Source organism: Natrix helvetica, assembly GCF_964273705.1.
Source record: "Natrix helvetica genome assembly, chromosome: 1".
Taxonomy (NCBI): domain Eukaryota; kingdom Metazoa; phylum Chordata; class Lepidosauria; order Squamata; family Natricidae; genus Natrix; species Natrix helvetica.
The window spans coordinates 356,408,453-356,430,938 of record NC_138548.1 but is presented as its reverse complement, the minus strand read 5'-3'; the positions used below and the strand labels follow the sequence as shown (position 1 = coordinate 356,430,938).

The 22,486-nt window shown below is 42.8% G+C and overlaps 2 protein-coding genes across 4 annotated transcripts in view; one reads left to right on the top strand and one right to left on the bottom strand.

The window, feature by feature from the left end:
* Window positions 1-9,267, bottom strand: part of LOC309384249 (uncharacterized protein) — a 52,233-nt gene extending 42,966 nt beyond the window's left edge. Inside the window, exons 1-2 of one of the 2 annotated variants that reach the window (XM_081937503.1) lie at window positions 9,157-9,267; window positions 3,051-7,173 (exon numbers count right to left, since the gene is read on the bottom strand). In XM_081937503.1, the coding sequence (XP_081793629.1) occupies window positions 4,886-6,940 (2,055 nt within the window). In that variant the 5' untranslated portion in view covers window positions 6,941-7,173; window positions 9,157-9,267 and the 3' untranslated portion in view covers window positions 3,051-4,885. Of the gene's footprint in view, window positions 1-3,050; window positions 7,174-9,156 lie in introns of those variants that run through there. The other variant, XM_081937502.1, reaches the window with a different exon arrangement.
* Window positions 9,268-15,455: 6,188 nt separating this feature from the next.
* Window positions 15,456-22,486, top strand: part of LOC309384267 (uncharacterized protein) — a 69,723-nt gene continuing 62,692 nt past the window's right edge. The window contains exons 1-2 of one of the 2 annotated variants that reach the window (XM_081937551.1): window positions 15,456-15,556; window positions 17,020-17,156. The gene's annotated coding sequence lies outside the window, so the exon portion shown is untranslated. The remainder of the gene's footprint in view (window positions 15,557-17,019; window positions 17,157-22,486) is intronic. The other variant, XM_081937552.1, reaches the window with a different exon arrangement.

Here is a 22,486-nt window from a genome sequence, read left to right as displayed (position 1 = left end):
AGAAACAACTAAAGGAGATGAAAGAAGAAATTAAAGAGAACCAGGCCCAAATCAATAAGAACTCACAGAGACTGGATCTTTTGGAGGGTGGGACGGCTGAGATGAGGGAGGGGAGGGAAGGGGTGCAGAAGGGAAACAAAGAACTTGATACCCAACAGATGAAAATAGAGTTTGAGAGAATGTCCTTTTACCTTAGATTTCAAAACGTTATGGAGGCAGATGATGAAAATATAAGGGACATCATGACAAGTATCTTGGCTGAATACATCCAGAAAGAGAAACAACAGATGGGGTGGGAAATAGATCTGGTTTATAGAGTGAACTCAGCCTTCGCTAGAACACATAACGTACCCAGGGAGGTACACATTAAATTTCTCAGAAAAAGTACAAGAGATGAAATTCTGAGTGCACAAAGGGGGCAAGCCTTGACATACCAAGATAGGGAAATAACCATTCTGAAACAGATCCCCAAGAAAGTGAGGGAAAAAAGAAAAAGCTATTCGCAATTAGCGAATAAATTATACCAGAAGGGGGTGTGGTTCAGATGGCTGATGCCTGAAGGTATGCTAATATTCTGGGAGGAGACAAGAGTTAGAATTAATACACCCATAGAGGCGCAGGCCTTTATGGAAAAAAACAAAGCACTCCTAGAAAAACCAGATGATCTTACAACAGACATGCAGGACACGGGAGGGGCCGGAGCTCTGTCGGTGGGGGGAGATGGGGCAATACCGAGAAAGCTCAGATCACAAAAATGAGCAAGAAAATCCACCCGACATAAACTGATCGAAACTACTAACTGAATTTATATGCTGACTATATGTTACTACTTAGTAATGAATTTTGTGTAAATGTATACTATGAGTATGGAGGGAGGGGGCACCTACCGCACATCGCAACTGCCAAAATTTGTAACCTTTCCCTTACCTTTTTCCCTGTAAAATGTTAAAAAAACCAATAAAACTTTGTTTAAAAAAAAACAAAACACTTTGAGATGAACACCCTCGAATGGTGCAGGAGTTATGCATGGATTTCCAGAAAAAGGTCCTTCAACCCATCATCATATAATTTTATTAGTAAACTTGTTGACTGTACATTTCAGTGTTTGGAGCAACTCTGAGCATCTTGCCATGCCCTAATTTTCATAGCAACACTGGCAATACCCATTTTTTCCTTGTCGAAAGTTATTGAGAGCTCTTACACAATATATTTTTTAAAAAATGAAACATTTTCCAGTGTACAGTTTTTTTTCTCAAATCACCATCACCAAGGGGTATACAAGAAATACATCCGTCATTATGGTGCTACTGTCACCCAGCAGCCATCCAAAGGAAACAAGCGGGCACCTCCAAAAAAATGAGTTCCCAGCAGGGTTTGCTAATAAACTTGGAGATGCTGTAATCAAAACCACAATACCTTTTCTCCTCAACTCAATATTCCTATAGTTCTTCTCCGTCAGGTTCATCTGTAAGGCAGAACAGCCTCTACATGTGAAATTTTACAAATTTTACTCTGCTTTTTTTCACGGGGCTATGGGCCCACTCCCAACACACCTGTTCACCCATCGCACACTTACGACTTTGAAGTTCTCCTGGAAGCAGTCATCATTTTCAGTGCACCCACAATCCATTAAGGCAGTCTACAAAGTGTTAAGGTAGCAACACAGAGTAGATTCTCTCTTTCCTGAAGGTCAATGACACAGAAACAGCCCTTATTTTGTCCCTCAGGCAGGTGGCAAAATGACAGCTGCTTCCACAATTCAACTTTGATACCATCGACCATGGTATCCTATTGCGCCGGTTGGAGGGGATGGGAGTCGGAGGCACCGTTTTGCGGTGGTTCGGCTCCTACCTCTCCGACCGGAAGCAATGTGTGTTGACAGGGAGGCAGAGGTCGTCCCTGAGGCCACTCACTTGTGGGGTGCCACAGGGGTCGGTCCTCTCGCCTCTCCTGTTCAACGCATATGTGAAGCCGCTGGGTGAGATCATCCGTGGTTTTGGGGTTGAGTACCACCTGTACGCTGATGACACTCAGCTGTACATTTCAACCCCAAACCACCCCAACAAGGCTGTCGAAGTGATGTCCCGGTGTTTGGAAGCCGTCGGGGTCTGGATGGGGGACAACAGACTCAAGCTCAACCCCTCCAAGACCGAGTGGCTGTGGGTACCGGCACCTCGGTTCAGCCAGCTGACACCATCGCTGGCCATAGGGGGCGAACAACTGTCCCCTGTGGAGCGGGCGCGCAATTTGGGAGTCCTCCTTGATGCCCGGCTGTCAATGGAAGACCATGTGGCAGCCGTGGCAAGGGGGGCGTTCCACCAGGTTCGCCTGGTGCGCCAATTGCGCTCCCTACTGGACCGGAGTGCCCTGTGCACGGTCACTCATGCGCTGGTGACGTCTCGCCTCGACTACTGCAATGCCCTCTACATGGGGCTTCCCTTGGGACGCATCCGGAGACTGCAGCTAGTTCAGAACGCAGCCGCGCGGGTTATCATGGGGAGTACACGTTACTCCCACATAACACCTCTCCTGCGCGAGCTGCACTGGCTACCTGTGGCCTTTCGGGTGCGTTTCAAGGTATTGATTACCATCTTTAAAGCGCTCCATGGCATAGGACCTAGTTATCTGCAGGATCGCATCCTACCACACACGTCCCTGCGACCTATCCGCTCACACAGGGAGGGACTGCTCCTGGTGCCGTCCGCTAGGCAATGCCAGCGGGCGACACCTAGGAGTAGGTCCTTCTCTGTGATGGGCCCAACCCTCTGGAATGACCTCCCCCCCGACATTCGAACTACCACCGACCTCCGTTCCTTCCGTCAAAAGTTAAAGACTCACCTATTTCAATCAGCTGGCCTGGCACTCTCTTAGTTTTATCTCCCGGGGATTTATTTTAATGGGGTTTGGGTTTTTAATTGGGGATGTTTTTTAGGGTTTTAGAATATATTTATTTCTTGTACAGCCTACCTCCTCCATCCAAATGTATTTAAGTGTTTTATGATTGTATTTTTATCTGCATTGACTGTACACCGCCCCGAGTCCCTTCTTGGGAGAGGGGGCGGTCTAGAAATCCAAGAAATAAATAAATAAATAAATAAAATAAACTGCATGGCCCGGGGATGAGTTCCAGGCACAATGAACATGATGGCTGCTTCCACAACAGAGTCATGGTGCCCAGGGATGCTTGACCTGCCCTCTTCCCCCAAAATGAGGTTCAGTGATTTTCAAAAGGTAAGGAGGAGGAGGCTGTGAGGCCTGCTGGGGTGGGAATCAGATCTAAGGACTGCAGTGACCCAGTGGGAGTGGGAAAAAGTCTGTAGGGACTGTGTGGAATAGGGAAAGAACTGGGGGGATCAAAGGGTTGAGGTAGGAGGCCTGGGCCTGGGCTATGCCTCCAACCCTGAGGTAGCCAGGGTTTTGCTTAATAACAAACACATTCATCAGTTTTATCAGGGAGAAAAGTGGGTGGGAGTAGTTAAGCAAAGCAGTCTTGTTTAATGGTAATTGCAACATAATAACATAATTGATAGGCCCCATAACAGTTATATCTCAAGGACTACTTTTATAGTGGCTGGGAAATTCTGGCACTCAAAATCTGGAGGACACCAAGGAACAAGATGGAAACTCCAATTGTGGGTACTGTATTTTTCAGAGTATAAGACACTCCGACGTATAAGACACACCTAGATTTTAGGGAGGAAAACAAGGGAGAAATATCTTCCTCTGCCTCCCAGCAATTTGCCTCCTTGCAATAAACAGTACAGACAATATACAGTTTGTGTCAGGCCTGCTGTCATATTCCTTTTTAGGATCTTTGGCCTGCCACATTCTCTTATTATTTCATTATGCTGTTTCATTAGTGTAGTAATTGGGAGGGGGAATAGTAAGGAGTAGAATTGTAGAATGAGTTGTTGTCATTCCTTTCTAGAAGCCCAAGGTCATCTTTTGTCTCCGCACTTCTGCACCTGACCGGAACCAGCTGAGTAGAAATGCCAGCATGGCCGAAGAAGATTGGACCATGTGATGAATTTATGGGTATGGGGATAAGATCATGAACTTTCAACTGAGTGGAATCCCAGGAAGCTTTTAGATTTGGGATTTCACAGTTTGTTGCCAACATGTCTGTCTTATTAAATTGGAACTTTAAGGACAGCTCTGCCTTAGACTCTGATTTAATTCTGCATGATATTTGGAACGCTGACAGTTTGTAGTGTTATATTTCAGACTATACTTGTACAGATGCTGTTAAAATTGATGTGTTTTCTGGAAGTATAGTTACTCTCGCCTATTTAAAAGAATAGCACTTTTTAAAACAATAGTACTGGGCCTCTTCGGATCATGCATTTATTTTAAAAAGCTATTTCATTTTGTTAAGTTGTCTAGAATAATAATAAAGCAGTCTTTAAAAAATATGTCTAATAATTTGAATATTCTTTCGGCATTTATAGTTGTTGACTTACCTCCTTGCAGCAAACAGCCTGATTAGCACAAGAAAAAAAATCTGCTTCTGCCTCCCAGCAATTTGCCTCATGGAGCAAACGGCAAGTTTCACTTTCAATTTCTCCTGATCATCAGCTGTTTGAGGCTGCAGGGGTTGCTATAGCTTATTGAAGCCTCCACAAGCCCCCGTTTGCTGCAAAGAGGTAAATTGCTGAGAGGCAGAGGCCAAAGGCTTGGGGCCAGTGGTTGGGTTGGGCTACATTCAGTGTATAAGACCCAAATTTTCACTCTCTTTTAGGGGGGAAAAGGTGCGTCTTATACTTTGAAAAATATGGTAATTCCATAATCAACATTAAAAAAAACAAACCAAACCCCTTTTTGAAGAATACCACATTTCAGTAAAGGAAGTATCCAAAGAGTTCAACTGATCACCAGAAACAGGTAGCTAGCCTTTATCAAGGCTGTGAGTTCTCTGGTGTGTCACCAAGCTGGAAATATTACTGAAACTTTCCCCACACTCTGGACACTCATACGGTTTGTCTCCTGTGTGAATCCTTTGGTGTTTCAAAATGTTGGAATTCTGACTGAAACTTTTCCAAAAATCGGGACATTCATATGGTTTATCCCGTGTGTGAGTTCTCTGGTGTGTTACCAACTGGGAATAATGACTGAAACTTTTCTCACAATCTTCACACTCATACGGGCTGTCTCCTGTATGAGTCCGCAGGTGTGTCACCAGCTGGTAATTCCTACCGAAACTTTTCCCACACTCTGGACACTCATACGGTTTTTCTCCTGTGTGAATCCTCTGGTGTGTCACAAGATTGGTATTCTGGCTGAATCGTTTCCCACAATCTGGACACTCATACAGTTTCTCTCCTGTATGAGTCCTCTGGTGTTTCATAAGGTTGGAACTGTCACTGAAACTTTTCCCACAAACTGGACATTCATACGGTTTTTCTCCTGTGTGAACCCTCTGGTGTGTTACCAGACTGGAATTATGACTGAAACATTTCCCACATTCAGGACACTCATACAGTTTTTCTCCTGAGTGAGTTCTCTGGTGTTTCACAAGGCCAGAATTATTACTGAATCTTTTCCTACAATTTGAACACTCATATGGTTTCTCTCCTGTGTGAGTCCTCTGGTGTGTCACAAGGTGGGAATTCTGACTGAAGCTTTTCCCACAATCTGGACATTCATACGGTTTTTCTCCTGTGTGAATCCTCTGGTGTGTCACCAGGCTGGAATTCTGACTGAAACTTTTCCCACACTCTGGACATTCATACGGTTTGTCCTGGGAATGAGTTCTCTGGTGTGTCACCAGGCTGGAATTCTTACTGAAACTTTTGCCACACTCTGGACACTCATACGGTTTGTCCCCTGTGTGAGTCCTCTGGTGTGTCACCAAGTTGTAATTATGACTGAAACTTTTCCCACACTCTGGACACTGATACGGTTTGTCTCCCGTGTGAGTCCTCTGGTGTTTCACAAGGTTGGACTTGTCACTGAAACTTTTCCCACACTCAGGACACTCATACGGTTTGTCTCCTGTGTGAATCCTCTGGTGTTTCACAAGGCCAGAATTATTACTGAAGCTTTTCCCACAATCTGGACACTCAAACGATTTGTCTTCTATGTGGGCCCTCCGGTGTGTCACCAGCTGGTACTTATGACTGAAACATTGTCCACATTCTGGACATTCATACGGTTTGTCTCCTGTGTGAATCCTCTGGTGTGTCACAAGGTTGGTATTCTGACTGAAACGTTTCCCACAATCTGGACACCCATAAAGTTTCTCTCCTGTATGAGTCCTCTGGTGTTTCACAAGGTTGGAATTGTCACTGAAAGTTTTCCCACAATCTGGACACTCATATGGTTTCTCACCTGTGTGAGTCCTCTGGTGTTTCACAAAGCCAGATTTATTGCTGAACCTTTTCCCACAATCTGGACACTCATACAATTTATTTCCTGTGTGGTCCCTCCGGTGTGTCACCAACTGGTACTTATGACTGAAACATTTTTCACATTCTGGACATTCATACGGTTTTTCTCCTGTGTGAATCCTCTGGTGTGTCACAAGATTGGTATTTTGACTGAAACATTTTCCACAATCTGGACACTCATACAGTTTCTCTCCTGTATGAGTCCTCTGGTGTTTCACAAGGTTGGAATTGTCACTGAAACGTTTCCCACAATCTGGACACTCATATGGTTTCTCTCCTGTGTGTATCCTCTGGTGTTTCACAAGGCCAGAATTCTGACTGAAATATTTCCCACATTCTGGACATTCATATGATTTTTCACTTGTGTGAGTCTTCCGGGGTGTCACCAGACTGGAATTATGACTGAAACTTTTTTCACATTCTAGGTATTCAAATGGATTTTCTCCTGTGTGAATCCTCTGGAGGGTTACCAGACTGGAATTATGACTGAAACTTTTCCCATACTCAGTACATTCATACAGTTTGTCCTGGGAATGAATCCTCTGATATGTCATTAGGCTAGAATTCTAACTGAACCTTTTTCCACACTCTGGACTATATGGTTTCTCTCCTTTGTGAGTCTTCTGATCTGTCACCAGGTTGGTGATATCCTTAAGGTCAAATATATGTGTGATCATTTATTTAATGATGTTTTAATTCCATCTGTTTTCCATCTGCTTTGCTTTCTTTTCTAATGTTGCTTGTTATTCTCAGTTTTCCAGAGTGCTCTTATTGACATCTTCTCTGTCTATAAGATTCAAAGAAAAATGTAATTTTAATTGTTTATAAAATGGTTGCAGATGTGAAAAAAAGAAAAAAGTATACATTACAATAAATAAGCAAACATGCCACAATAAAGAATATCTTCTTACATTAGTTATGATTCATTTGACACATTTGTGTCCAAGTTCAAATATCCATTCAGTCATGAATTTCTCTTTTTCACTTTGGTGATTCACAAATTCTTAGCAGTGCAAAGGCTTATCATCAAACATATCTGGAAATGCTGGGGATAGTTTGTACAATTGTAAATATATGCATACAGAAAAAAATACAAATGCACCTATAAGTGTAAAATCCATGTGTTTTTAGCCTGAAAACGATCCCAAAATTGTTACAGTCAAACCTTCTAAGCTAACTTTAGTGATGTGAGTTTTTACCTGATGAAATGATACCTAAACTCTCTGCAAGATTTCATGTTCAGATTTGCCCATGAAAGTCCTCAGCTCCAAGTACGGGCAGAAAATATTTTCCACAACCACTCTGATGACATCCTAATTCAAGTAGTGCTCATTTACTGACTGCAATTGTGATTGGCATCTGTCAGTAAGCAGCCCAATTGTTAAGCATGATGTCGTATGACAATGCCAATTTATATACCATGTTTGTTGGCTTTACAGAAAGGGAATGCTATGAAAGCAAAGATTTATTTATTTCATTTATTTAATTAGATTTCTAGACCGCCCCCTCTCCCCGAAGATGGGAACACACAGAGGAATTATATGCCTTAACTAAGATTTGGAGAAAAACTGAAAATTGGAAAGGGAAGATGGAAATGGAATAACTAGAGGAAGCAGGATTGGGTCTATAGAATATAAACAAAAACTCTACACAGCTCTGCATTTTATTCCAACAACTGAAGCCTCTTTGTTTCTCAACCAACCTGCCTCTTGTGAACACTAGTGTCTCTTCCCCAAAATGCTCTGCCGGAGGTTCGCTTCTCAACATGACAAGGACATAGTTAAGACAACAAAGGAGTGGCTTAGGGACAACTTGTGCATGTCCCAGAGGGCCCAGCCAGAGTTCTGATTTGAACCCTATTGAATATCTCTGGAAGCACCTAAAAATGGCTCTCCATCAATGGTTGCCATCCAACGACTGAGCTTGAGAGGACTTGCAAGTACAATGGCGGTAAACCCGCCTCCCCCAATCTCCCAGGTATGCAAAGCTTATCGCCTCATACCCCAAAAGACTTGAGGCTGTAATTGCTGCCAAACGTGCTTCAACAAAGTACTGAGTGAAGGATCTGAATACTTATGCCAATGTGATATTTCAGGTGTTTTTGTTTTTTAATAAATTTACAGACATTTCTAAAATTCTGTTTTCACTTTATCATTAGGAATATACACAAATGAGAAAAAAATGAATTTCAACAAGTGTAAAGTCTGGCTGCAGTATAGTAAAATTGACAGAAGTGAAGGGTACTCTCAGGATACTGTCTGAATAAACTGAATGCGTGTTCCTATTGACACAGAAATACAGAATCTATTGATGTAAACAATTATGTGCATTTCAGTCTGCAAAATGACTCATAAGTGAATTGGCTCAAAGTTTTTAATCTATTTTTTAAAAGGTGGGGGTCACTAACAGATGAAACGGTGAACAAATCCGATGCAAACGTCCCTTTTGCCCATGAAACTCCTCGCTTGCCAGGAAAGCGACACAAGGACCCAAGTGTTAGGTGAAGAGTGAGGGAGGCGGGTGGCTCAGAAATATGACAAATATATCAAGATTTCTTTAAATCTCCCAAATCTCCCAGCAGGAAATCACAGGCAGCAACTTTAAATCATGGAGCAAAAGGATAAAACCATTTGGGGAGAGAAAGAATCTGCAGCAGCAGCTGCAGCAGCCCGCAGGTTTCATTCTTCTCCCTTCGCTGCTTCCAGGCTATGGAGGAACCCAAAGGGCCCGACTTTCTCCCGGCTTCTCCTCCGACCTTCCCTCCACTCACCTCCCAGGAGCCGCTTCGACCCTCCAAACGACACAAGAGGTTCCGCCGACACCATCCTCCTTCCGTGGGTGAACCGGAAGAGGAACTTTCTCTGTCGTCCTCCTCCTCCTCCTCTCTAGCAATCTAATTCTCCATCGTTTCAATTCATTCCAGCTCGGCCTCTCTCCCTCCGGTGTAATGTCAATACAAGCGATGCCGCTGCTGTACTCTATTCACTTCTTTGAAAGGCGCGATTGTTGTTTCTTTGTAGTTCGCCATCTAGCGACATAAGTTTGAAAATCACCCTCGTCCTATCTCTACCCTGACGCGTTTGCAAGAGGCTTTCATGGATTCCGTGCTTTCTTTGGTGCCATCAAGCCGTGGTCGACTCCCACTGAGCACAGGAATAGCTTTTGTCCATGACAATCTATCCTATACCTTTTCCTTCAGGTCTCCAAAGAGAGCACACTCAAGATTATATTAACAGAGTCGGAAGGGACCTTATACCATTTCAGGCAAATAGTTATCCGATCTCTTCTTTAAAACTTACAGTGTTGGCACATCCACAAATTCTGGAGGCAAGCTATTCCAGGTTTTTGGTCTCTGCAAAGACATGAAAAGCACTCCAAAGGAAAACCCAGTTTAGAGAGACTCAGTGGGCTGGACCAAAATGTTTCAAACTGAAAAAGAAAAATCAAGTTGTCATGATTCAGCCTGCAGACATATTAAGTGCTTGCAGGACAAGAAACGATGGAAAGTAATCAAGAAGTTATTAAGGAGAAACTTCCTAACAGGACATTTAACCGGTGGAACAGCTTGCCACCAGAAGTTGTGGGTGTGTCATCACTGGAGGTTTTTAAGAAGAGACTGGACAGCCACCTATCGGAAATGGTAGGTGTTCTGTAGGGAGAACGAGGCAGACAGGAACTGAGACAAGGCAGATTGAAGCTAACACAACCTTTATTTGCACAGTGACAAACAGCTCAGAAGTATAGCAAATCTCAGCTAGGCAAACAGCAAGCAAATGACAGCTGACAGCTCTTTTATAGTGGAGCTGTCAGGCGATAGTCCAATCAGGTGGCTGGATTCTCCTGCCGGCTGGCTGATGCGTCTTGGCCAATCAGGAGCGACCAATGTAAGTATGGCAGGAGAAGTTAGCAGGCAAGTCTATAGCAGGAGAGCTTAATACACAACAGTAGATTTTTTTGCTTGAGCAGAGGGCTGGACTAGAAGACCTTCAAGGTCCCTTCCAGCTCTACAGGTAGTCCTCAACTTACAACAGTTCATTTTGTATTGTTCAGTCACAATGGCACTGAAAAAGTGACTACAACCGCTTTTCACACTAGTGACTATTGTTACATCACCAAGTTCACGTGATTTACATTGGGATGCTTGACAACTGACTCACATTTATGACGGTTGCATGTCCCATGCCACCTTTTCCTACTTTCTGACAAAGGCAAAGGGGAAGCCAGATTCACTGAACAATCCTGTCACTAATTTAACAGCTGCAGTGATTCACTTAACCATGCAGGCGGAGAAAAGTCATAAAATGGGGCAAAACTCACTTGACAAATTTCTCACTTAGCAACCAAAATTTGGGATTCAGCTGCAGTTGCAAAGTTGAGGATTATCTGTATTTTGACTGCATTCTGCAAATACGTAACAGTGAGGGCAATTAATTGGGGTAACAGTTTGCCTTCAGAAGGTGTGGGTGCTTCATCATTGGAGATTTTTAAGAAGAGACTGGACGGCCACTTGTCTGAAATGGTATAGGTCAGTGATGGCGAACTTTTGTGGCTCGCCAAAAGTAGGTGGAGCGCAGAGGGGTCGTGTGCAGGTGTACCACACCCATAATGCTATGCGCACAACCCCAGTGTGCATCCGCACACAACCAGTGCTCCCCCCATTTTTGGTGTGCTTTTTGTGCCCTCCCCAGGCTCCAGAGGCTTTATAGGAGCCTGAGGAAGGTGGAAACAGCCTCCCTTGCCCCCCTGGAGGCCCTCCGGAGCTGCAGGAGCTTCCCTGAAACCTCCGGAGCACGAAAAACTGGTCCTATGGGCAAACCGGAATTTCGGGAATGGACTTCTGGTTTGTTCGTAGGGCTGGTTTTAGCCCTCCGGGGCCTTCAGGAAAGCCTCCTGAACGCTCTGGAGGGCTAAAACCGGTCCTACGAGCAACCTGGAAGTCCGTTCCCGAACTTTTGGTTTGCTCATAGGGCCGGTTTTTCGTGCTCCAGAGCTTTCAGGGAAGCTCCTGAAGCCTCCAGAGGGCGAAAAATAGCCTCAAAAGAAGGCCGAAGTCAGTTTACAGGGTAACACCTTGTGTGCCCGGACAAATGGCTCCATGTGCCACCTGTGGCATAGGTTCGTCATCAAGAGTATAGGTCATCTAGTCCAACCCCGTGTAGAGTCTCCTGTTTGAGCAGGGGGGGAGGGGGGTTTGGACTAGATAACCTATAAGGTTCCTTCCAACTCTGTTAATCTAATCTTGAGTGTTCCCTCTTGAGAGATCTAAAGGTAAAGGTATAGAATAGATTGTCATGGACGAAAACTATTCCTGTGCTCAGTGGGAGTCGAATACGACTTGATGGCACCAAATGGAGCACAGAATCCATGAAAGCCCCTTGCAAACACTTCAGGGTAGAGATAGGACGAGGATGATTTTCAATCTCTGGCTTGAATGAAACCAAAGGAAAGCATCCCAGGAGGGGAATGATGCATAACAGCCAAGCAGAAAGTGCACCTCCCTTGGGGGCTGGTGAAGATTGTTCCAGCCAGTTTTACATGGGGGGCATGCAGGATAAGCCTTCAAAACTGCCTTGGCAAATGATTGAAGCTGTAACAGTGAAGCTGTAACAGTGAAGCTGTTGAATGGAAGGCTCTAGCCCAGGGGTCTGCAACCTTAAACACTCAGAGCCATTTGGACCCGTTTCCCACAAAACAGAAAACACCCAAAGCCACAAAACCTAGGTGGGAATGGCCAATTCAATGTTACTCAGTCCCAGGCACATGACCCCTGTAGCCAAGCCTACCCAGCTGGTTATTAGGGCAGAATATAGTTGTAATACTGGTAACCACAAAACTCTTTTGACATCTCTCTCTCCCCCACCCTCTCTGTATTTCTCTCTCTCTCTCTGTTTTTCTCTCCCCCTCTCTCTGTATCTCTCTTTGTGTCTATGTCTCTCTGTCCCCTCCTCTCTGTCTGCTCTCTGTCTCTGTGTGTCTCACTCCCCCCCTCTCTCCCCAGTTCTTAGAGCTCCCAGGCCTGTCCCTTGACCTGAGAATCTTTTATCTTTCTAATTCTAATCTAACAGCACCACAAAAATCAGATTAGAAACACAAGTTGAAATAGGGAAGAAAATGGTAAGTGAGCACCTGTCTACCCTAGACGAGTTCAAATCACCAGGACCGGATGGATTACACCCCAGGGTTCTGAAGGAACTGGCAGACAAGATCTCAGAACCACTGAACTATATCTTGCAGAGATCCTGGAGCACCGGGGAACTACCAGAGGACTGGAAAAGAGCTGATGTCGTTCCCATCTTCAAAAAAGGAAAAAAAATAGATCCAGGAAACTACAGACCTACCAGCCTGATTTCAATACCAGGAAAGATTCTGGAAAAGATAATCAAGCAACAAATTAGCGAACACCTAGAAGTAAACAAAGTAATAGCCAAAAGCCAACATGGGTTTGTCAAAAACAGATCATGCCAGACTAATCTTATTGCATTCTTTGACAAAGTGACAAAATTAGTGGACCAGAGGAATACCGTCAATATAGTTTACTTGGACTTCAGTAAGGCATTTGACAAGGTAGACCATAACCTACTACTACATAAAGTAGAAGAATGTGGGTTAGACAGCATCACCACCAGATGGATTCGTAACTGGCCCGACTATTCGCACTCAACGTGTAGTGTCCGCAATGGAACTGCATCTACATGGAGGGAAGTATGCAGTGGGGTACCCCAAGGCTCTGTTTTAGGCCCAACATTTACTCTTCAACATCTTCATCAATGACTTGGATGAGGGAATAAATGGGGAACTCATCAAATTTGCAGATGACACCAAGCTGGCAGGAATAGCTAACACTCCAGAAGATAGGCTTAAGATACAGAAGGATCTTGACAAACTTGAACATTGGGCACTAGCTAATACAAAATTTAATGGTGAAAAGGGTAAGGTTCTACATTTAGGCAAGAAAAATGAAGTGCACATTTTTGGGTCATGATTGTCCAAAGGTGCTTTTTAAAGGGCAACTGGACTTTTTTAGTTTGTTTCTTTGAAGGAGTTTCATTTATCACCCAAGAAGCTTCAGTTATGAAGAAACTGTAGCATCTTCTTGGATGAGATGCAAAACATACAAGACACATCAAAACACGAGAGAATGTCCAACAAAGAAAAACCTCTTTACAATAAAAAGACAAATTAGACCCTCAAAACTTGCTGACACTATGTTGCTAACAAAACTGAGCAAATTAAAAGGCAGCCCAAACGCCAGAGCAGTTGGACACAGGGCCACCCCAGAAGCCACCAGTCCACAATCAAGAATACTCCATTTCCTCAGAAGAAAAGTCTGAAGCTCAGATAAAATACATTTTCTGGAGAGTGAGGGCGAGCTAATTGCAAAGATGTTGGACTGGATCTTGAAAGCTGCAGCCTTGATGTTGCTGTTGAAGCAGCAGGAAGAGCTCAATGGGTAGATTTTGTGGGGAAGAAGATGCAGGTTGGGGTAGTGGTGAAGGCACCAGGTTAGAGACTGGGAAATACTCAGTTCCAGTCCCGCCTTAAAGTGTGAAACCATCTGTGCAACTTTGGACAGTCCTATCAGGCCTGGGTCTAAAAGCAACAAAGGAAAAGAATTGACTTGACTGACTGACTGACTTAAAAGGAACTGAAACCAAACATCTGATGTAAGGGCTCAAGGTTGCTGGATGGAAAGCTACAAGTTATACTTCAGTGTTAAGTCAAACGTAAAGATGCCTTCCATGAGCTATGGAATATTGACAGGCAAAAATATGTCATGGTAGGTAAGTAGGGGATGTATGGGAGACATTTACCCTGTAAATTACAACATGTTACGAAGGAAGTGCTTTGTATGACATCTTGAGTTCCTGAATGAAAAGGAAATCAATTCAATTTTGAGGTTATTATATTCCAGATTCCTTCATGCAACAGAGCTCAGAGCCAATATCATCAGAATAGAACAGAAATGGAAGGGGCATTGGAGGTCTTCTAGTCCAACCTCCTGCTCAAACAGGGGACCTTATACCATTTCAAAGAACTGACTGTCTTCTCTCGTCTTAAAGACCTCCAGTGATGAAGCACCCACAACTTCTGAAGGCAACCTCTTCCACTGGTTAATTATTCTGACTGTTTGGAAGTTTCTCCTTACTTCCTGGTTGCTCCTCTCCTTCATTAGTTTCCATCCATTGATTCTTGTCTTCCTTTCTAAGGCTTTGGTAAATAAATTGACCCTCTCCTCTTTGTGGAAGCCATTCAGATACTGGAATACTTCTATCATCATCATCCATACCTTATTAAGTCTACATTAAAAATGGCATTGTAGGGTGTCCTTCTAAAAAGGTTAGCCTGGTGATCAGGTAGCCATGTGGTTTGATAGGCTATTCTATTTTGCCTTTTGTTTTTTTACAAATCCTTTTGGAAACATTTCTTCTACCAAGTATAGATTATCACTCCCTCTCTCTTAGACCCCAATTTCTAGCCTGCATACTTTTTCTCTCTGTGTGGTCTAAAGGAGACTTCCATGCAGACCAATTTACAGAGGAACTTGGCATTTAGCAGATATAAAATTCCCTCCCTCGGGTATGAACATGGCATGGTGGTTGCTCTTGCATGGAGCCCTGGTCGGTAGAATTGAAGCTGGCTCACCTGGAGCATCTCACTTGATGGTGCTGCCATGTAATAAATCCTTGGGACCCACAGGAAATAAGTCATGAAGTTTTGGGATGTAGAAAAGTTTTGATCTCCACTGAGAGACACCCCCAAGAAAGCTGATTGAGTAATTCTATAAAAAAGTCATTAACTTTTAGGTCTGAGCATATAGCTAATTTTCGTAATGTTAAGTAGCATCGCATTTCATTATTTCATTTGGCTCAGTTGCTAGAAGTCAAAACCAACCTGGTAGCATTTGATTAGTGAAAACATCTTGCAAACGCTTTAGGTAGTAGAGACGGGACAAGCGTCTTTTTCCGCCTGCTATCTGGAGATAGCGACCAGGTAGGCAACGTCTGTGCCTGAAAAGTGCATAATTGGTAATAAAGGAGTTAAAACCATCGAGTACCCTATTGCTAGAAAGGATAGGAGAAGTGTAAAGTACTTCGGGATCGCTCATGGGCGGAAGGTGTTGTGCAGAGTGGCTTTTGTGCTCTTTCCTGGGTCGAAATATCAGCTGGAAGGTGAGTAGAGGACAAGTCGGGCTGTTCGGTTTCCTCCACGACCTGAAAGCAGAGAAGCAACTGGGCTGAAGCCTCTCAGCTGCTGCTGCTGCAGGTTCCTTCCCTCCCCGAATTTAAGCCCACTGGTGCTGCAGGCTGTGAAACTGGTGGCTGCAATTTTCCTCCTGGTGGGAAGATTGGAAAAGTCTCTTCCAATTGAAGGTGGGTTCTTTGGGAATGGCTTCCCTCCAGAGGTTGTGGGTGCTCCCATCACTGGAGGGTTTGTGACAGAGCTGGGAGGGACCTTGCAGGTCTTCTGTACAGACGCCCTGATCAAGCAGGAGACCCAATATCATTTCAGACAAATGGCTGTTTACTCTCTGTTTGAAAGCCACCAGTGATGGAGCTTACTCCTTAGTTCTAGGCTGCTTCTCTCCTTGATTAGTTTCCATCCAGTTTCTTGTCCTACCTTCAGGGGTTTTGGAATAATAGGTCCTTCCTTTGTGGCACTCCTTAAATATTGGAACACTGCTATCATGTCACCCTCTAGTCCTTCCTTTCAGTAGACAATTCATTTCCAATTCCTGCAGCCTTTCTTTTTATGTTTTAGCCCCCAACCCCCTAATCACCCCTACTGATCTTCTCTGCACTCTTTAAAGAGTCACAAGACCTTTAAAAAATATTGTGGCGATCAAAACAGTAATCCAAGTGTGATCTTACTAAAGCATTATAAATTAGTACTAATAATTCATGTGATCTTGATTCCATCCCTCTTTTTAGGCAGCCTAGGATAGAATTAGCTTTTTTGACCATTGCATCACACTGTTTATTTAAGTGATATTTAGGTGATTGTCCATTAGGACTTCAAGATCTATCTTTCAATTACTGCTATTGAGCCAGGTTGTACCTATTCTGTACATTGCCATTCGGTTTTTCTTGGTTAAGTGTAAAACCTAATTTTTTTCTCTATTAAATTTCATTTTGTTGGATAGGGCCCAGTGTTCAAATCTATCAAGATTCTTCTGTATCTTGAGTTTGTCTTAAGGAGTGTTGTCTATTCCTGCCAGCTTAGTGTCATCTCCAAATGTGATGAGTTCCCCTTCTATTCACTCATCAAAATTGTTTATAAAGATATGGAAGGATACGGGACCTAAGATAGAACCTTGGGGTACCCCATTGCTTCCTTCTTTCCATATAGATGTAATTCAGAAGTTTTGACTGTGACCATTTTTGGATATTTTTTCAGGTTTGAAAGACATGGGTTTTTGACATATATACATTTGTATGTGTCTGATTGACCAAAATCAATAAGAATATTTCATGATTGAATGGATATTTGAACTTGGATCTTGGTTGTTTTCCATGTGTCCAATGGATCATGATTAACATTAGAAGCTATTACAGCTTTGTGGCATGTTGGCTTTTTTACATCTTCTACAACAATTTTATGAACAATTAACATTACACTTTTTTTAATCTTATAGGCAAAGAATATGGCAATGAGCATACTGGACAACTGATAATAACAAGCAAGTTTGAAAAGGAAAGAAAATCAAGCCAAAAATCAAAATATTTTCCATTTCCTTCAGAAAGCCACATCATTATTCTTTTTCCTGATCAGGTGAGAGATAACAGACAGAAAATTAAGAAAGATTTCAAACTGGAATAAGTAGATTATATGGAATGCAAGTATACAGTACATGAAAAGTCAAGGGAGATTATTTTTTTCAGCAAAAGAGGAAATATCTGGAAATCAGTGGGGAGGAAAAAGTCACTTGGAGAGCCATGTAGGGTAGAAAGAGATGCAGGCCCCACTTAAACCCGATTTTAATCGAAACACTACTAAACAATGGATAACAAATATTTTTGACCTCAAGAATGAAAGTGTTGGAAGATCTCTATAAATGCACCTATTGTGGGAAAAGCACAAATTGCAAATCACAGCTGATTATGTACAAAAAGCTCCACACAGGAGAAAAGTCTTAAAAGGGCTCCGAATATGGTAAATATTTTAGTGAACATGGCAACGTGGGAATACATCAGAGGACTTACATCACGTATGAGTGTCCAGATTGTGTGAAAGTTTCATTGGAAATTCCCACTTCATGAGATAACAGAGGACTCACACAGGAAAAAAAAAACATTTGAAGGAGAGAAACCCTTTGAATGCCCTATCTGGGGGAACTGTTTCAGTCACAAATACAGCCTGATGAACCACCAGAGCACTCACACAGGAGAGAAACCTTTTGAATGCCCAGATTCTGAAAATAGTTTCAGTCAAAATCCCAACCTGGTGATACACCTGAGAACTCACAAAGGAGAGAAACCCTATGAATGTTTGGATTGTGGAAAAAGTTTCAGTAACAACTCCCACCTCGTTAGACACCAGAGGAATCACACAGGAGAGAAACCCTTTGAATGTCCTGACTGTGGAAAAGCTTTCAGTCAAAATTCCAACCTGGTGATCCACCAGAGGACTCACACAGGAGAGAAACACTTTGAATGTCCTGATTGTAGGAAATGTTTCATTAGAAATTCCCACCTCATTAGCCACCAGAGGATTCACAGAGAAGGGATACCCTTTGAATGTCCTGATTGTGGAAAATGTTTCAGTGAGAATTTCAGCCTGGTGAAACACCAGAGAACCCACACAGTAGAAAAACCATTTGAATGTTCGGATTGTAGAAAAAGTTTTAATCATATTTCCCAGCTAGTGATACACCAGAGGACTCACACAGGAGAGAAACCCTTTGAATGTCCTGATTGTGGGAAAAGTTTCAATCACAATTCCAGCCTGGTGGCACACCAAAGGATTCATACAGGAGAGAAACCTTTTGAATGTCCTGATTGTAGGAAAAGATTCAGTCGGAATTCCGACCTGGTGAAACACCAGAGGACTCACACAAGAGAGAAACTATTTGAATGTCCTGATTGTGGAAAAAGTTTCAATAACAATTCCCGACTGGTGACACACCAGAGGACTCACTCGAAGGAAAAACCATATATGTGTCCAGATTGTGGGAAAAGTTTTCTTTGGAATTCTCGGCTGGTGAGTCACCAGAGGACTCACACAGGAGAGAAACCGTATGAGTGCCCAGACTGTGGGAAAGATTTCAGTACTAAGGATAGTCTTCTAAATCATATGCTTATACACACAGGGGAGAAACCATTTAAGTGTCCTGAGTGTGAACGGTGCTTTAGGAAACCTGCCAACCTTGTCGCACACAAGAAAATCCACCTGAGGCCCAAAGTGATGAGTATAGAGAAGTCTTGAATTTCATTTCAAATGTCCCATTATAATTTCAGCTGAGAAATTGACTCTTTAATTTGACTACAAAGAATTTGCCTGATTTTTTGTCATCAATACAATACAATACAATACAATACAATAGTAGAGTTGGAAGGGACCTTGGAGGTCTTCTAGTCCAGCCCCCTGCCTAGGCAGGAAACCCTAGACCGTTTCAGACAAATAGCTATCCAACATCTTCTTAAAGACTTCCAGTGTTGGGGCATTCACAACTCAAATACAGTATGTCATGATATTAGATGGGAAGGAGGAAAGAAAAAAAAGTGGAACATGTTAATTTGATAAGGACCTATTGGCCATCAGCAGCAAAAATTGCTGGATATTTATTTTTGCAACAATTGTACAATTCTTCAAAAATCTTTTTAAGAGTGTCCATTTTTATCATAATAAACGATAGAAATGTTACATGCAGAGTCCCAGCCTTCTTCTCCCTGGATGTCCTCGATATTTTCAGCCCCAGTATTTCCCAGCCAGCATCTCTTTGGGGTAACAGTACTCAGGCTAAAGTTAGAGACTGTGGCTCCTCGTATAATGAGAAAACAAGAGGAGAAGAGAAATCGTTTATCTTTTTCTTACAATGCCAGAAATTCATTGCACCAAGCGTGTCTGCTCAGATTGTCAAGAATGAGGAACACAAGTGGAAGAAACCATATGAATAGAAAATACAGTATATTGGGGGAGTTTGGGGCAGTGACGAAAGCAGTGTAAATTTTCAGATATGAAGGCTGATCGGCCCTACAGGTGACTTCATGGAGAAAAGCTGTAGGAATATTGAGTTGAGGAGAAAAGTGATCGTGTGTCAGATCCCCTATTGGGACACTGGGACACTGCCATTATGGAGCAAAGTGCATGAATGCCATTTTATGACCTTTCCCTGTTTCTGCTCTTTTCTCAAATTTGATATACTGTACAGCATTTTTTGGAGTATAAGACGCACCAAGGTTTTGAAGAGGCAAAGTTTTTGCAGTCTGCAGACCTCCCAAAAAAGGCCCATTTTTCGCGAAAACGGACTTGGTTTTTGTCAAAAAGTGCATGCCTAGCCTTTAGGAGGCTTATAGAGTGCCCCTGGGGGCTGCATGGGTAAAATTGAGCAAAAAGAGTCTGTTTTTCACTCATTTCTGCCCTCCCCAACCCCTGAAGCACTCGGAAAGCCTCCTACAGGCTCTGCATGGCCATTTTGGTGAAGGTGGCGGGGTTTCAAGAGGCAAAAAATGCTGTATTCAATGTATAAGACGCACCCAGATTTTCAGCCTCTTTTTTGAGGGAAAAAGGTGTGTCTTACACTCCGAAAAAATGGTACTTTCCTGAGAATGGGAGGGGGGAGAAATTGCCTTTGCCCATCTGTTTTGTCTTAGCTCCAAAAGAAGGAGCAAGCAGTGCCTGAGAACAACTTCTTACCACCTTCTCAATTCAGAGTTCTCACAACAACTTCACACCTGTGGCTTGGCTCATCTTAGACTGGGCAGAGGGGAGAGGTTTCTATAACTTTTTACCTAACAGTTTTGAATGGGAACTTCAGATCCTGCCTTGCTCTAATTGCTATCACTGTCTCTCAATAAAAGTTTCTTTTTGAAATCCCTCCTGTTTCAAGAGTTCTGCTTTCTTGAAGGGAGAGGAGAGGCAAGTCCTTACATTATGTTTTTGAGCACATGATTTCCAGGTTTATTCGCAACTCCTGTTGTGATATCCTTCACTTGGAGGTGCCTGTCTCCTTGTTATTCTTTGATGGCTGGAGTGTGAGAGCATCACCTAGGGTCTGTACTTTTGTGGTTTCCCCCTTGCTGGGGAAATGTGAGAAGAAAATTGTACAGTAAATAATGTAATAATTTCTAAAACAGCATTGAGTAGATTTTGAGGAAAAAAGGGAAAGTCAGCATTTATGAAACATTGAGACAAGGTAACATTACGAGCACATGGGAGGCGTTTCTTATTTTTCATTTCTCTCCCAGAGCTCCTTAATTTTTTCCAAACATTTATCCTTCAAATATAGAGAGGAACATTATTTGTAGCCCTGAGAGTAATATGCAGATAGATTGTCCTGATGTTGCTGGGATTGGAAGACACCAAAGAATTCCAAGATTGTTCATTTCACCAGCACAATTCAAACAAACAGGTTAAAATTATTTTTAGATCTGATCCCTTTGAAGGCTACTTGGTGACCAGGAGCAGATCAGGACTGGCATGTGGAGAAACCAAGATGTAATTCAGTGATCTGTCTGGATAATCACTGGAGACTTTCCATGACAGAGTGGAGAACACAAACTGTTCCTAGCCCAGCACTGTCACCCACCCTATCCTATGCCCAGAAGCCCCCAGGGCACATACTAAAAAAAATATCTTGGGAGATACGCAAACTCCATTATTAAAGAGATGAGGGGAAAACATCTCTCAACTCAGCAACATACGGGTCCTATTCAGAAGAGACTCACAGAAAAACCTCTGTAATTCAGAGGAGTATATGAAGGTGGGAGAAGGTACAAGGAAGATTCTTGTGTCACGAAATTGTGCAGCCTGTGTTCAAATGTAGTCAGAGATGCTGACAAGAGCTTGTGGTTTTATATAAATAAATATATTTACAGAAAATAAGAGGCAAATAGGAGCATAGTGAGGGGCAAACTCTGCACAATGTTAGAACTGGCTTTTCTTTTGTTGGCTAGAAAGGAACAAGCACTATGTAAATTGTTGCATGATTTTTGAAAATCCCATCTGGGTGATTATGTATATTTGTTACATTAGCAACTATATTCTCTCTGAGGTATAGTCAGGAAAATATAAAAAAAATGTGACCCATTGGTCCAGAAATTCCTGCCTGATTCTTTCCCATTCATGGCCAATTCAGCTTACTATGAATGTTTTCTTACTTTAAACAGCCCAGATGTTTAGGGGCAGGGAGAGCATCTTAGGAGGTTTGCTAGTGAACGGAGCTCAGTGTTGTGTGTGCAGTCACTGGGAACCTTCCATGGCTGAGTGGGAAACATAACCTGCACCTACCTGCTGCTCATCTAGCACCAATCATTACCCAGACCTATGCCCAGAGGCGCCCATGACAGAGAGTAAAGGCAGTAAGCCTGAGGAGATCAGCAATCTACCTCAAGTCCACAGCAGAGAGATAATGTTGCAAACAGGCTCAAACACCTCCCTAATTCACAGGAGCATCAGAAATGGGTAGGCGGTTCAACCGATTGTCTTATTACATTCATTCACAACAATAAAACGTGTTAAGTCTTCTCCTGTGGAGTTGATTTCTTGGTCTGGTCTATCAAGAGTAAGGTGACCAACCGTCCTCCTTTAGGGAGGACAGTCCTTCTTTTGTAAGTTCTGTCCTCCCTCGAAAAGTGTCCTCCTACATGTCCTCCTTTTCGATATTTCCAGTGATTATGAGATGCATGCGCTCCACATGAGAGATCTTGAGATAGAGCGCTGCGTGCAAGTGGCTTTGTTTATCAAAACACGACACGGCACGTCGGCAATTGAATGACTCCCGGTAATTATTTCTTTCTCAGTGAATATTCAATAATACAGAGGTAAGGGGTGGTCTAAAAATTCGAAGAAAATAAATAAATAAATAAGTAAGTACAATTCACGTTTTATTAATTCATTAATTTATCTATTTAATAATTTGGTGAGGCAAGTGAGGCACAGCC